This window comes from Lotus japonicus, chromosome 2, assembly GCF_012489685.1.
Source record: "Lotus japonicus ecotype B-129 chromosome 2, LjGifu_v1.2".
NCBI classification, from domain to species: domain Eukaryota; kingdom Viridiplantae; phylum Streptophyta; class Magnoliopsida; order Fabales; family Fabaceae; genus Lotus; species Lotus japonicus.
In genome coordinates, this window is record NC_080042.1 from 76,654,260 (window position 1) to 76,670,385 (window position 16,126).

Sequence of the window (16,126 nt, forward strand, 5' to 3'; positions counted from 1 at the left end):
GCTTCCTAGCAATCCTGAGTCTGATAACAATTCAAGAGCATATTTTCTCTGATTCAAAACAATTCCAGCCTTTGATCTTGCAATTTCAAGGCCCAGGAAGAATTTAGCCTCACCCAAATCCTTGATATGAAATTGAGAGTGTAAAGATTGCTTGACTAACTGGATTTCACTGAGATCATTGCCTGCTAATAAAACATCATCAACATAGAGCAATAGAGCTGTGAATGAACCTGCATCAGTCTTCTTAATATATAGTGTATGATTAGCTGAGCTCTGTGTAAATCCCAGTGTTTGGAGAGCCTGACATAGGGTAGTATACCACTGCCTACTGGCTTGCTTGAGGCCATAAAGAGATTTCTGAAGAAGACAAACTTGATTTGATTTGTCAGTATGCATTCCTTGAGGTAAGCACATATATATTTCTTCATCTAGCCTGGCATGTAAAAATGCATTATCTACATCCAGCTGATGAAGAAACCAGTTGTTGGATGATGCAAGAGCTAGTAAGACCCGAAGAGTGGTCATCTTGGCCACAGGAGAGAATGTGTCAAAGAAATCAATGCCTTCTATTTGGGTATAGCCTTTCACAACTAATCGTGCCTTGTATCTATCAATAGTACCATCTTGCTTATACTTGATTCTGTAAACCCATTTACACCCAATTGGTGTTTTATCAGGAGGTTTATCCACAAGAATCCAAGTCTGATTTCTCTCTAATGCCTCAATTTCTTGATCCATAGCCTTCCTCCAACATTCATGCTTTACTGCTTCTGTGTATCTTGTAGGCTCAATAGCAGTAGTGATGTTCATGACAAAACTATGGTAAGAAGGAGTCAGGTTATTATAGGATAAGACTTTGGACAGGGGATAGGATGTACCTTTGCTTGATGGCATGGATGGCACAGCTGTAGAGGCAGTCAGAGTACAGTGATAATCCTGTAAGTAAGAGGGTGGTTTTCTTACTCTATGAGAAACCCTTTGGGTAATAGCTTGAGAAGGATCTGCAGAGAATCCTGAGATAGGAGCTGGTGATGGCATATTTGGTTCAGGTGGAGCAGGGAGTATGTAATCAAAAATATCATTTGCTGAAAATGTTGGCTGAGGAAAGTCATGGGACTGAGATGTATTGTCAATAGGAGACTTTGCATAATAAGGAAATATGTTCTCATGAAATACTACATTTCTGGAGATGGAAATGTTGTGAGTTTGGAGATCATATACTAAGTATCCTTTGGTTCCTGACTTGAACCCGAGGAAAACACATTTGTGGGCTCGAGGGTCAAACTTTGTTCTGTGGCTAGCAAGGGTTGAAGCAAAACAAAGGGATCCAAAGACCTTTAAATGAGACAAATCTGGTAACACTTTATAGAGTAGCTGAAAAGGACATTTATTATCTAACACAGGTGTAGGTAATCTATTTATGAGGAAAATAGCATGGGCAATAGCATGAGCCCATAAGATTTTAGGAAGGTGGGCTTGAAATAACAATGCACGAGCCACATTGAGAATGTGTTGATGTTTCCTCTCAACAATTGAATTTTGTTGAGGGGTTTCAACACAAGAGGTTTGATGAATTATATCTTTCTCAGCATAAAAGTGACTCAATGCAAATTCTTTCCCATTGTCACTTCTAATGACTTTCACAGTGGTTTCAAATTGATTAACTACCATAGCACAGAAATCCTGAACAAGGGTTTTAACTTCTGCTTTTGACTTTAGTAAATAAACCCAAGTGTATCTTGAATAGTCATCTACTATAGTCAAAAAATAAGAAAAGCCATGCAAAGACATAACAGAAACTGGGCCCCAAATATCAACATGTATTAATTGGAAAATAGTGGTAGATACAGTGGTACTGAGTGGAAAACTCAATCGTTTTTGCTTAGCTACAGGACAAACATCACAAACATGAGCTTTACTACAATGTACATATGGAAATAGCTCATTTATTGAATGACCCTTAACAAGTGAGGGATGACCTAACCTATAATGCCACAAATTGTGTGCATTTGACTCAAAACTACTAACTAGACTTTGAGTAGAGGATGAATTTACAGAGGCTGGGACAGAATTACTAGCTGTAACTGAGTTCCTGTTGAAGATGTAGAGACCCTTGACTGCCCTAACTGTGCCAATCATCCTCCAAGCACTGATATCCTGAATTAGACAAAGATCATCATGGAATGTTAGTCTATAATGCAAACTTTTCACCAGCTTATGAACTGAAATCAAATTAGACTCAAAATTTGGCAGATATAACACATTGGTCAGTGTGAAGGAGGGTGTAATGCAAATTGTGCCTTTGATTTTATCTATCTCAACAATCCCATTAGGTAGAGACACAGGAATGGGTGCTACATGCTTATAGGTACTAAAGTAACTAAGATTGTTACATATGTGATCTGTGGCACCAGTGTCAAGGATCCAAATTGTATTGAGAGGATCATTATCTCTAGATGAAAGAAATTTAGTACTGTTATTACCATTCTTTGTAGGAAGCACTTGAGCACAAGAATTTACACTAGCTCCATGCTGAGATGTTGAACTCTTTGTCTCTGGTGCTGGAAGTAATGCAAGTAGATGATGGTACTGATCAGCAGTGAAACCAAAACGAGTTGCTTCTTGCCCTGAAGCATTCTCTTGGCTGGTAGATTCCTGATCCTCATCAGTAGTGTGAGCTAAATTGGCTGACTTGCCAGCATACTTTGGATTCTTGAACTTGAATCCAGGAGGAAAACCATGTTTCTTGTAGCAATCCTCTATGGTATGTCCCATCTTCCCACAATATGAGCACTTCTTGGTGGTGTATCTATTGTTCCCTGAACTAGAAGAAGAACAACCTCCAGAATTTCCAGAATTGGAATGATAATTTCTACTGTGATCTGAACTAGAACCTCTATTATCATTAGAATTCTCTCTTGAAGCCATTAATGCTCTTGACCCAGAAACATTCTCAGCAGCAAATTGTCTTTCTTGCTGAGCAATAAGAGCAAATACTCGATTGACATTAGGAAGGGTATCTAACAGCATCAACTGTGATCTAACTCCTGAATACTGATCATTCAGACCTCTAAGAAATCTTACTACTTGATTTTTGTTTCTTTCATCCTCAATGTTCTTGATTGCTCCACAAGAACATCGAGGATTGCAAGTACATACAGGCAGTGGATTAAGAACATCTAATTCATCCCAAAGAATCTTCATACTCGTATAGAATTTTGAGACAGAATTATCACCTTGTTTCAAACTGAAGATTTCCTCCTGAAGCTCTGAGATTCTGAACAAGTCTGCTTGAGAAAATCTTTCACTAAGTTCTTTCCAGACGTCGATAGCTTTATCACGCCACAAAATTGACTGAGCGATCTCAACGCTCATGGACTTGATTAGCCAGCTAAGAACAAGCATGTTGCAACGTTGCCAGAAGGGAGAAACAGGATGATCTTGAGGCGGTTCTGCAATCGACCCATCCACGAACCCTAGCTTGTTCTTGGTGAGAAGACTCATCTTCATAGCTCTCGCCCAATTGTGATAGTTCCCCTCCGATAGCGATGGCGAAACAAGAACGGTGGAGGGGCTTTCGTTTGGATGTATGTAGAAGGTATGAGAAGGAGTTTGTGCATCTTGCACAGTGAAGGGATAAGCGGCGAGTTCAGCCGCCATGGATGCGAAGCGGAAGCAGAGATACCATAACAAGAAATTGCAGAGAAGTTGCAGAGAAAGGTAAGAGAGAGATAACAGAAACGGTGCTTGATTCAATTCACTGAATGACTAAATGAATACAATGTACAATGGATAAGGATTATATACAGAGGGTGAAAGAGTAAAGTTAGCTAACTAACCAGCTAACTAACCTAACCAACTTGAGTAACCAATCCTAACTAACCCAGCTAAACTAAGGTAAAAGCTGAAAGGTTAGTATTATTATTATTTACTATCTATTATTACTCTTTTGGGAAAAAGACAAAAAGCCTAATTGAGTTTATTTTAATTCGTTCTTTGAGCATACTTAAATATATTTTGACTTCGATGAATTTGAAGAAAGCCATCTCATGTTTTGAGTGTGGATTTATTTGAACTTTTTATACTCCATAGACCATAGTAGTAGTAGTAGAATATTACTAGGACAAGGCTATAATGTTGAATATCAAGTGAGTATTGACAAAATTGTAAGTTAGTGGTTACTTCAGAGTTTAATGTTGGAGGAAGAACATAAATCAGGGCACGCGCACTTAATTAGATACCCAATTTGTGATCTCTCTCAAAGTCAAAAAGCCACACACTTGAAATCTCTTATTATGGGATTCCGTAATGGAGCATGGTGGTTGGTGCGTACGTTAGCACTGAAATTATAATCCCTTTAACTAAAGGCCAAAGGGTATATACATTTTGCCACTAGACTTTCTCATTGGTTGACCTGCGGGTGTGAGTGAGGGAGCTGCTTTGCGAGTCCCATTTTTTGGCTTTTTTGGTGTGTGAGAAATGCCTTTTGAATATGGAACAACACTTGATCTCAAATGATGGTCTGATTTCATCAATCATATTGCATAAAGAGAGCTTTATGGTGTTGGGTGTTCAATCGAGCAATTCTTCTCAGATTCTCAATGTCTCTTGAATCTTGCATGAAGCTCCATCCTGTGTCGTTAACTATCATAGTAAATGTGGGGGATCTCCCCTTAGTGTTGGTTTTGCATGTCTTCAGAATAGTGAGGTGATTGGATCATGTGTTTTTTGGGTTCAAGAAATTATTCTACTATCCTTTGTGTGGAGCTGTTAGCTACCGACATGGTCTTTAGTTAGCTAAGGATCAAGAATGCAAAGTGGTGATTTGCTATAATGATTCTTTGCATGCTGTAAGATTAATTTTGAGACCCCCTCCAAGTATGATGTCTATGCGCCTTTGATATCTAGAATATTAGAGACCTGCTCATAAGGTAATAGGAGATTCGTCTAGTTCATACTCTTAAGGAAGAAAGTGCGTGTGCAAATTTTATGTCCAAATGTGAAGCTCGACAATCTTTGAACTTCCTTATTTTTCAAGACACCATCCTGAGCTGGAGCCTTTCCTCTTTATAGATGCTATAGAGACTAGCTTTGTCTGGACCTTGTTGTCATAATGTGTTATTTTTCTTGTTCATTTTGTTGCTTTCTTCTTTATAGCTTGTACCCAAAAAAATCTTGAAATTACAAATGTTCAATAAATGCAAATGCATGGTAATATATATTTCTAAATTTTAATAGATGTCTTATTATATAAAATGAACACCAAATATACCATAAAATGGTCTTATAATTTCAATTGATTGATTATAACTTATATTTCTAACCCAAGAGTAGCATCGAAGAAAACATTTACCAGCAAAAACAATACAAAATATGATGAAATAACGTGCACTCACCCCTTGAGATTTGTCAAAATCATATTTCATTTCATTTTTGGAAAAATATTATGAAAAGAAGATTTCAAATAACTTATGCTTTCTTTTTTTGTCCATATTGATTTCTCCTCTCAAGTTGGTAGATTACGTACAAAAATAGTTGCTACTAGAAGTAGATGGTATGGGGAAGCAGAGTTGGTCCAAGAGTAAGGCCAACATAACTCTTGAAGTAGGCCCAAATTTTATTTTAAGTTATTAATATTTTTCTTTAAAAATTCAAAATAAATAAAAGCTACTCCAATAACTAATTTTTTTTTAAGGGTTACTCCAATAACTAATTGATATATATTAGTAGTAAACTATCTTAGTCACCGCAGTAGACTTATCTTGTTCTAGTAATTTGCTTTTTGAAACATTGTTCTAGACTTCTAGTACTTTCAAATTCAATGAAATTGTACCCGTAGGATAACTCAAGTTGTAGAAGCTCGAGACATATGGGTTGGGTAGGGGAGGTCCAGGGATCGATTCCTGGCGGGTGCAATTTATCTTTCCGATATAAAAACAAATTCACTGAAATTTTTTATGAGAAAAAGTTTGATGCACCGACAGAGTAAAGTTTTTTTACACCGTCAACCAATCAGATTTCAAGGATGTGAGAAAATCTCTCTTTTCATTTAATTTCTTTAATTGACATGTCACATCCTTGAAATCTGATTGGTTGACGGTATAAAAAAACTTTACACCGTCGGTGCATCAAAATTAAACTCATTTTTTATTTTCAATTATTTAATATTTTAAATTTATGAAATATAAAGTCACCAAACTAATAAGACATTGTTCCGACACATCGAAATAGGATGATATAGCACCCTTCAATTCACTTTTAAAAATATAAGTGACTAAATTACAAATTATAAAAGTTTATTATAGAAGAAATTTTACAAATCAAGGCATAAATGAGTATGGAAAGTGGAAACGGGTAGGAAGGAATTGCCATAATTGTTTACAGGTGTTAATTATCTATTAAAAACTGATAGAATTAAATGATTTCCCAATACTATATTTTTTATATCAATACGTTATTATAATATTATTAAGAATATTCCGTAAAAAAAAGGAATATTATAAAGAAGCACATAATTTACCGCATTAAGCAATATTGTATAATGTTATGTAATTTATTTAAGTTCTTCCTTTCAACTGAGTCGTTGTAGTATAGTGGTAAGTATTCCCGCCTGTCACGCGGGTGACCCGGGTTCGATCCCCGGCAACGGCGTTTTTTGGTTTTTTATTTTCCACTCTTTTTCAAAGGCTTTGAGAACGAGTTGGACTACAAATCTGAGGTGCAAATTAAGCAAATAAAATATGTTACTGGGATAACGATCTTATTATGAGTTTGATTTTAACAAAACAAGCTTAATCATTCAACATTACTGAGTGCTAGCTAGCTGTTCTGAATTTCAAAAATATGCAAAATCATTGCTGCCACTTTTGTTTTATTCACTCCTTTTACTGTTTTTTTTTCTTCTAGGATGACTACTGTTGGGTTCACTTAACATATGGAAAGAAATAGTAATAACCATGGACAATTATACATGTGAAATTGGACCTGACAAATGTCATAATTCTCATGTGATAAAAGTAATCCTCATTAATTTCCTTCATTGCTACATGATAATTGAGATGAAATACAGTATGCACATGGATGGACTTGTTGCTTTCTTTCATAGATTCTGGTTGCCAAATCCTGTGGCATAACAATCTTAGCCTAGGGAAAAAGAAAAGTAAGTGATTTCAAAATTTAAACAATTATAACCCCACGGTCATGACTCATGAGTACTCTTCACTATGATGAGCCTTTAATTGTTTAGATAAAGGCCCTTTATCTATTTTCCCTCATTTCTCACTCGTCCTTCTGTTGCTGTCCCTTCCACCAGTTTTGAATTCAAAACATTCACAATACACAAAATGCCAAGGTTGAGGGCCACACAGAGTCACCGACACTTGCAGCTGTAAAATTTCTCAAAAATTGATTGGAATTAAAACGTTCACGACAAAGTACAAACAAAATTTGGTGACCAAAATTTGAAAATAGAGGGTGGCACAGTTAAGAAGGCCCACAGTTTTTTTGTCCAGGCTTCAACTTCAATTCATCTGAGCTATGCAGCAAAACTGACATTGACATAGACTCATTAAGCAGGACAACCTTATGTTAGGTTAAAATTTTAATATTTTGAATGATTCACTATTTTACTATCGGATACACCGACTAAAGAGCACTTATTAGATAGACTCCAAAGACTCATGATCTTTCGACGTTTGAGTTCGGTTAATGAACTTTCCAGGGTCAGTGCATTTGCCATACAATATCTATAACTTGGTGATCTAAGTATTTGGTCATCCACTTCAGATGAGTTTAAGGATTCAAGATTATCACCTTAGCTAGTCGTCTAACACAGTCTCTATTCTTCAAAATTCTGCATGAATATAGAAAGCAATTCATCCACGAAGGTAGATGAAATGTCAAGGCTTCCACCAGTAATGGTGAAAAGTTATACTGAAATACAATAAGGATAATAATATCAATATAATAACGACATAAATATCAATAAAATTGTTGGGCACTCTGCAGAGTCTAGCAATATCAATAAAAATAATAATGACAACAAATATCTATGACCAAGATGATAAATTAAAACTGAGATGGAACTAACTCCATTTGTAAACTACGCCCTGCAACTACAAAGTTGTTCACTTGGCAGCAGCCCCATTAGGCTTTGAAGAGACCTCTTCAGACGAGTTGTTAAGCTCATCCCAAGCTTCAATCCAGGTGACCATAGCATCGCCTAGCTTGTTGAAATAGGGATCAACAGGGCCAAGCTTCTCCTTGACTTGCTTGGAGAGTTCAATGTAGCACTTTTGAACAGAGGTGCAGTCTTTTGGAAGGGTAGCAGATTGGAAAAATGGAATGATCTCTTCTTGCCAGAAGATGCCTTTGTACTCCTTCTTGAGGTTAACAAACGGGTTGCTTGCTTTGCTGTGCCATATGTATGGAAGACCAGTCTTGACTCCCAGGCCCAAATGGTCACAGATAACCTGTAAATTCATCAATGCAGCATAAATGAGTTGTCTGTCAACATAGGAGTTAATAGCTTTGAAAAAAAAAATTGCAACTAGAAAGGTGGTTCATCCATTTATAACAATTGGAGGCATTTGATCACATATTCCCTTAAAGAATAAGGGTATGTTTGGGTAAACAGCTTGATTAAACACTTATACAATAAACGTTTATCACAGGTTCATAAGCTGATCTGAAGGACTTAAGAAAATAAGCACAAAAGAGCTTATGAGTAGGTCATAAGCTGTTTACATAAGTTCAAATACTTGCCTAAGGGCTTATGCTATAAGATAAGTTCAAATAAACTCTTCCAAACGGGGCCAAAATAAGTAAGGGTAAGGGATTGAAATTGAAGAATGAAGAACTGTGGAAGAGTCGAAGTAGAAAACAAGGATAGGAGTAACATTTCTGTTTTTCAAACAACTAAAGATGATCAGAGGCTAATGCTTTGACAATTACTTTCCAAATTCTTGAAAACAAAAAATAGTAAAAAACAAAAGGTATATGTTGGAACTTTTAATAAAAATGTCAAGACAACATAAACCAAACATCATATAAGTCAGAAGTTAAGCAATTCTAATAGAAATATCAATTATAATTAAAAAGACCCACAGGTAGTCTTGGACTCATTGATTTAAGGGGTTGGCAAGGGTTAACAGAAAAGGGACACATTATTAATATACCTTAATGCACCACCCAGCCCACATATCATCGTATCGTCCAATAGGCTGGCCATCACCCATGAGTCCAAAGTACATTGCAGGTCCAATCAGCTGGCGGTCGAAGGCCAGATTCATACCGCACATGGGGAACAATGTTCCTTTGGGAATGGTCATAACCGCATCAACATACCTGAAAAAAAATACTCGATTATTCAGTAAATGTCTATAAATAAGAGTATTTATGTTAACTACTGGCCACAATGAGGATCTACATACCTGGTGTTCCTCTCACGGGGCTTGACAAGCTGTGTTGGAGCATCATAGTCAGGAATGTTGAGCCAAAGGCCATGAGAAACAGCAGTGGGGGCACCTTCACGGAGACTGAAAGGGTATCCACGCACGAAATCAGCACCTTCCCTGTAAGGATCATAAAGGGTGTTGAAGAAATGTGGAGTGGATGGAGTAAGCAGATTCTTAATGTGCTGCTCAAGTGCATTGATGTCCTTGCCAGATGGGTCCTTAGCAACCTGCACATGAAAATAGAAAGCATTGAGAAAACTAAGTCTGCAATTTTGCATTGAACACAGTAGAATCAACAGGTTATCAGGATCACAATATAAAAGAATCTACAGATAGCAATCATCAAATCAAATCGACATTTCAATCATTTAGTTAAAAATTTAAAATGTAGATCTAGAAAGAATGAACAGGAAAAAGAAACGATAAGACAAGAAAATGCACTTTCAAATTTGACCGGTAATCATTGTGTTCATAAAGCCAAAAACAACGGAAAAGAAATGGTTGATTTTGAAAAGCATAAAAGTTAAAATATATTACATGAAAAGGTAATGAAAAACAGATCCAAATGAATTTTAAAAGCCATCATAGATCCAGCTGTGTTTGAAATCATTACAATTGGATTTGATTCGATTCAATTCAAGTCAGAAATCAAATCTCATGTTTGAAAAACCTAATGTAAATCCTGCTTAAAGAACACCTACAAAGTAGAATTCATTTTCTGCAAATATCAGCTTGAATGGATAAACAAACAAGTCTTAAAATTTAAACAATTAAAACTAAAATCAAATCAAATCAAGTCAATTCAATTTCAAAATCAATCAAATTGGAGTGGATTCATAATTACTCACTGATTTCAAACTCAAACCAAATCTGAATCTTCAAACCTTCACAACCAAAGAATTACTTTCAAAATTCAAACCAATTCCTCACAAGAACTAGTCATTCCAAACACACACTAAAGAACAATGAGAAAATCAAGCTATCTCTAGGATGCAATTATCCAAACCAAGCTTAAACCCTTAACAAAAACCCAGATCTAAACCCCATTTCAAAAACCCTGCAATGGGGTCAATCAAAGCAAGTCAATTCAACAAAAACAGATCAAAATTGACAAATCAAAACCAAAACCTTCACAACACAAAACAGAACATCAAGTCAATTTCACGACCCATCAACGAAAACAGTCCAAAGCAAACGACTTTAGGTCAAAATCACTCATTCCAAACGAAAACATATCAAAAGTTCGAAACGGGTACTTACAAAGCAGTCATCATCGATGGTGTAGACATACTTCTTCTTCGACACCATGTAACCGAAGCAGCGGCAAGCGGAGTCCTTGAAGGAGATGCAGGAGGCTTTAGGACCCAAGATCCTGTTGATGTCGTTGCGGTTGTAGAGCTCGTAATCGAAGCCTTCAGGGACGTTGATGGTCTTCGATGGGTCACCATCCTGAACGATGATGAGATGGTAGCCCTGGAAGAAGGGCCTCCACATCTCCAAGAAGTCAAGGTTGCGGATCGTGGGGATCACGATGTCAAGCTCATCTTTCAACAGTGGCACCGATGGGGTAGTCGCCATTGAAGGAGATTCAGAGAGAACTGAAGGAAGGAGGAGAGTGGAGATGGTGTTCAACGCGGAGAGAATGTGTGTGTTTGTCTGCTGTGGGGTGTGAATTATATAAGAACAAGAATATTGATATTTTTTTTCTCACACTTTTTTTATTATTATTATTCTACTATGATTTTTTTTTAAATTATTTACTTAAGGCTTAATTGCACTTTTGCTCCCTCATCTTTCATCGTTGTGCGAAGTCCCTCCCCCATGTTTAAAATGAGCAGATTCCCTCCCTATGTATTAAGTTGTTAAATTTTGCTCCTTCTGTTAGTCAGCCGTCTGAAAGCTAACGGCGGTTGCTATTTTCACCTCTCCTTTTACTATCTGCACCACCTACACTAAATTAAAAAATATATAATTCGTTTTTAAATTTATATATTCAATGTAAAAAAAAAAACCCATCCACTCATCTTCTTCTCTGCCCCTAACCGAAGCCTTCTTCAAGCCCATCACCTACGCCGCCCCTCCCTCCCCATCAAACGCCATACCAAGGTCTCTGTCATCGGCGCCGGCAACGTCAGCATGGCAATTGCCAGACCTTCCTCACCCAAGACCTCACCGACGAGCTCTCCATCGTCGACAACAAGCCTGACAAGCTCCATGGCGAGATGCTCGACCTCCAGCACGTCGTTGGCTTCCTCCCCCGCACCCGGATCAGCGCCTCTGTCACCGCCGGCTCCGATCTCATCATCGTCACTGCCGGAGCTCGCCAGATCGCCGGCGAGTCCGTTACTCCCCGGACTCTGTCCTCATCATCGTTTCCAACTCCGTCGATGTGCTCACCTACGTCGCCTGGAAGGTCTCCGGGTTCCCATCGAACTGGGTTATCGGGTCGGGCACCAACCTTGGCTCCTCTCGCTTCCGTTTCCTCATCGCTGATCATCTCGACGTCAACACTTAGGGCGTGCAGGTCACTCTCTAATTTCCCTCTTTTCTTGGTGATGGAGAAGAAGGAATGATGGAGGGTTTTCTGGGTTATTTGATGGACTTTCCTGGGTTTGGCTAGGCTGGGATTGAGGGCGGTGGCGTTGTGGGTGGCGGTGTGGTGCTATAGCAAAAATTGAGATGGACTTGGATGTAGTGGTGCTGTAATTAAAATGGATGAAGAGAAAGTGGCATGGTGATGGCCGTGGGTTGAAGGAGAAGTGGGGAGAAGAAAATGATGGGTTTGGGGTTCTGCAACAACAAAGAATTTTCTGGGTTGTTTGATGTGAATTTCCTAGGCTTGGCGGTGGCGTTTTGGGTGGCGGTGGTGGTTCATGGTTGGGGCAGAGAAGAAGATAACATTGAATATATAAATTTAAAAATAAAAAATATTTTTTTTATGGAAAAAAATAAAATATATATTTTTTTATTTAGTGTGGGTGGTGCATATAGTAAAAGGAGAGGTGAAAATAGCAACCGCCGTTAGCTTTCAGACGGCTGACTAACGGAAGGAGCAAAATTTAACAACTTAATACATGAGGGAGAGAATCTGCTCATTTTAAACATGAGGGAGGGACTTCGCACAACGATGAAAGATGAGGGAGCAAAAATGCAATTAAGCCTTTACTTAAACAATTTCATGATTATCAAAGATTTTTTATGCATATCTCTAATGGTGTTTTATTGTTTTACTATCTTGTTGTTTGATTTTTACAGTTTTAAAATTTAATGCAATAAACAGTTTCAAAAAAATTTAATGCAATAAAATAAATTGTTTTTGTAACATGGAGGGACAAGGCCCCAGAAAGCGAAAAAAAAAAAATTAAAAATAAACTTTTTTTTGAAAATGCAATAAAATAAAATATGATTGGAACTTTCTATAAAAATGGTTTCATATGTTAGTGAATGATTATTAAAACATAGTTTATACTTTACTCAGAGCTTCGAATGATTAGTCTCATTGCTGTCGGCTGTGGGAATATCTTGGGAAACTAAAAAAACCAAAAAAAAAATTATAATATTTTTAAAATATGAAATATCTATTATTATATTTTTTGTAAATCGGAAAGATAAATTGCACCTGCCATGAATCGATCCATATACCTCCCCCTACCCAACCCATATGTCTCCTAACTCCTACCCCTTGAGCTATCCTACTGGGACAACTCTAGGTATAAATCCCAAAAATATTTCTACTATAAAAGATAAACATTTGAGATTTTTATATGAAATTAAAAAAAACTATATTTGATTATTTTTTAAAGTATAGAGACTTACTTAGTTCATAAAACTAAGACCAAAATCACATAGTCTAAATTAGGGGACAAAAGTTGTAATCAAGCTTAAATTCTAGGTTTAATTGCAGTTTTAGTTATTAGTTATGATTATGGGCGATTTTAGTCCCTTGATACTTTTTTTACCAAATTTAGTTACTCAACTTTTTAATTGTTGCAAATCAAATCTCTTTATCATTACTACTCCACTTAAAACTCTCAAATACTTCACCTCTTCAAATTTTAACTCATAATAAAAAATAAACATCCTTCAAAATTTAATAAATATCATTTTATTTTAAAATTGTATCATATATCAAGTTTTTTTTTTGTAAATTAAGGAAATACAAAAGCAAGCAAAAACAAAACTAAGAAACTAGCCAAACTCCTTCAACTGAAGAATATCAGTCGGGGGAGCCTTCCAAGTGGTTAAACATCACTTTTCCTTCAATCCACACTTTGCAAGCAGGTCTGCAGTGCTATTGTATTATCTGGCCACATGTTGAAATTGAACTTCCCAGTCATGTAGCAGCAAGCAGCGAATTTCAGTAAGAATGACTGGACAAGAGTGTAGGTTTTCAGTTTTCTTCCCCACCAAACTCTCAACTACATTAAAGGCAATCAGATTCACATATCACCTTCCTATGTCCATCCTTCTCAGCAAGAGTTAAGCCCCTCACCACTGCTAATAACTCTGCCATGTGAGCATCACCTTGTCCCTCGAAGCTATAGAAACCATTAAGACATTTTCCATGGTGATTACGAATCACCCCACCACAAGCAATATCAGACGCATGTTTATGATAACTGCCATCAACATTTAGCTTGACCCATCCTCTGTCTAGAGCCACCCATTTAGAAGCTTGTTGTAAACTTGAGTTATCCTCTGTCAGGAGAAAGGTGTATTCAATCAGATCAGTCTGAACCTTACGCACCACAGTTTCAATATCCCAAGGTTCAGTGCCCATAACTGTATGACACCGCCAACGCCATACCCACCAAAGGATATGCATGAGGGTTGAACAATCATCATGCTGCGTCAAACTAGCTATCCACGTCCAAACATCCATCATTGAAAAACCAGCTATAGAACCACATCCAAAACGGTACCAGACTTCCATTGAGTGAGGGCAATCATGGAGCGTGTGAAGCACGTCTTCTAAAGGGGAAGAGCATCTGCTGCAAGCGACACTAGGGGGCAAGAGAGCAATGAAATTTGTGGGCATTCACAGGTAGCGCACATGGATCGCAAGCCAAACCATGAACTTGATTTTCTCTGGAATTCGCAACGCCATATCTGAGACCAAATTGGATGTTCCACATCATACCTGTCACAAGAATTCAACCAAGCATAAGCAGAACGAGACGTGAAACAACCATCTGGTTCCTGATTCCATCACCAAGCATCAACGAACGCCGATAGGTTAGGCCCCTTAGCTTCCATAATCATATATCAAGTTCATGTAAGCCCTATAAAATTTGAAAAGATAATGAAGATATAATAATTAAATTTTCTTAATACAAAAAGTATTGGGACTTAATTTGTTCCGATATAATTAAAGGGGTCAAAATCACACATAATCAAAACTAAAGGGATTAACATGAAAATTAACCCCAAATAAGATATTACCGTCATCATGTAACATTAAAGTATTAAACTATGCAGATTACCTAATTGGTATTTTTATACCATCATTAAGATTAAGATTAACAAAAACCCGATAAGGTTGTGCTGCTTCAACCTTCTATTTTGTTTTTATTCTTTTTATGTAGTAAGTTTTAAACAAGAAAGAAAATTGCATAGTTGCCAAATGTAGGTGCTAACTTCAAAGTTGAAAATATGTTGTCCACAAAATCTTTGTAGTGCTATGATCATTATTCACATAAAGGGAAATATAATTGTCTGTACGCGATTCTCTACTTGATAATTTCTGCATATATGACGTTACATGAAGTATGTGACTTTAATTTGTTTTCAAGTGAAACGAGAAAAACCAAATCAAGGAAGAAAGCATTATTGACACGCAATTACTAAATGCACAAAATAAACGTATAATCAACTTTCTAGTGATCTTTCCAACTTTGTTTTATATTTTTTTATGAGTGATTTTATTAATTATACAGAGATTATCCCTATATATAGTGGTTATTCTAATAAATTTCTTTTAAGATCACTATAGTAATATGTAATACTATATTAAAATAAAGAGACTTAGATGCCATTTTTTTATAGTTTCAATTGCTCAAATTAAGTCTTTCTATTTTCTAAATCGGACAATTTTAATTCAAATGTTCATTTGTCATCTAATAATATATTAACGAAAAAAATTTGGAAGTATATCACAACTTTTTATATGTGAAATGACATAATAAACCGTCTCAACTTGTCATTTGTACAAAAAAAAATTATGATTAACATTAACGTTTTATAAGTAATTTGATGAAATCGACAACATATTGTTCAATTTTAAAAATAGAGGAAAATTTAATTCGAGCAATTATAACTATAGGATAAAATTATAGATTCCTGAAATTTTAGGGACAAAAATGTAATCAAGCTTAAAATAAATTTAAAAACCAAAATAAAGAGTTAAACGAAAAATAAATTTATAAAAAACTCAGATTCAAAAAATAAAATAAGATTATTAGAGGATCAGAGCACATGAGGAAAGTGTTGAATACCTTATAAAATGAGGAAAAACAGGTCATGATGAAGGTGGAAACGTTCCACTTGTGTGACTTAAAGGTAATGGGATCCACGAAATAGAAAGTGGGGAAGTAGCTGTAGTTAAAAATTTAAAATATTGTACTCTGCTATATATGTGTGTCCATTCATATTCATGCATGTGTCGTGATTTG

General features: G+C 36.4%; 2 protein-coding genes and 1 non-coding gene across 3 annotated transcripts; 1 reads left to right on the forward strand and 2 right to left on the reverse strand.

The window, feature by feature from the left end:
• Positions 1–1,963: 1,963 nt before the first annotated feature.
• Positions 1,964–3,660, reverse strand: LOC130737053 (uncharacterized). Its single transcript, XM_057588823.1, has 2 exons — positions 2,484–3,660; positions 1,964–2,157 (listed from the first exon to the last, which is right to left on the reverse strand). The coding sequence occupies exons 1-2, from the start codon at positions 3,658–3,660 to the stop codon at positions 2,123–2,125; spliced, it is 1,212 nt and encodes a 403-aa protein (XP_057444806.1). The 3' UTR covers positions 1,964–2,122.
• Positions 3,661–6,579: 2,919 nt separating this feature from the next.
• TRNAD-GUC (transfer RNA aspartic acid (anticodon GUC)) lies at positions 6,580–6,651 on the forward strand. Its single transcript has one exon. It is a non-coding gene; the product is annotated as a tRNA-Asp (tRNA).
• Positions 6,652–7,938: 1,287 nt separating this feature from the next.
• On the reverse strand, positions 7,939–11,113 carry LOC130739715 (probable UDP-arabinopyranose mutase 2). The gene is made up of 4 exons (XM_057592097.1): positions 10,716–11,113; positions 9,432–9,682; positions 9,177–9,345; positions 7,939–8,471 (listed from the first exon to the last, which is right to left on the reverse strand). Exons 1-4 carry the CDS (start codon positions 11,031–11,033, stop codon positions 8,127–8,129), a joined length of 1,083 nt encoding a protein of 360 aa, XP_057448080.1. The 5' UTR covers positions 11,034–11,113; the 3' UTR covers positions 7,939–8,126.
• Between the last annotated feature and the right edge of the window lie 5,013 nt (positions 11,114–16,126).

Excerpts from the sequence above, each read along its gene's own strand:
- LOC130739715 (XM_057592097.1), bottom strand. The coding sequence starts at position 11,033 with ATGGCGACTACCCCATCGGTGCCACTGTTGAAAGATGAGCTTGACATC. Across the intron at positions 9,683-10,715 it reads CCATCGATGATGACTGCTTT|GTTGCTAAGGACCCATCTGG; the intron begins GTAAGTACCCGT and ends TTTCATGTGCAG. Across the intron at positions 8,472-9,176 it reads GGGCTGGGTGGTGCATTAAG|GTTATCTGTGACCATTTGGG; the intron begins GTATATTAATAA and ends ATGAATTTACAG.
- LOC130737053 (XM_057588823.1), bottom strand. The coding sequence starts at position 3,660 with ATGGCGGCTGAACTCGCCGCTTATCCCTTCACTGTGCAAGATGCACAA. Across the intron at positions 2,158-2,483 it reads AGTGCTTCCTACAAAGAATG|GATATCAGTGCTTGGAGGAT; the intron begins GTAATAACAGTA and ends TGTCTAATTCAG.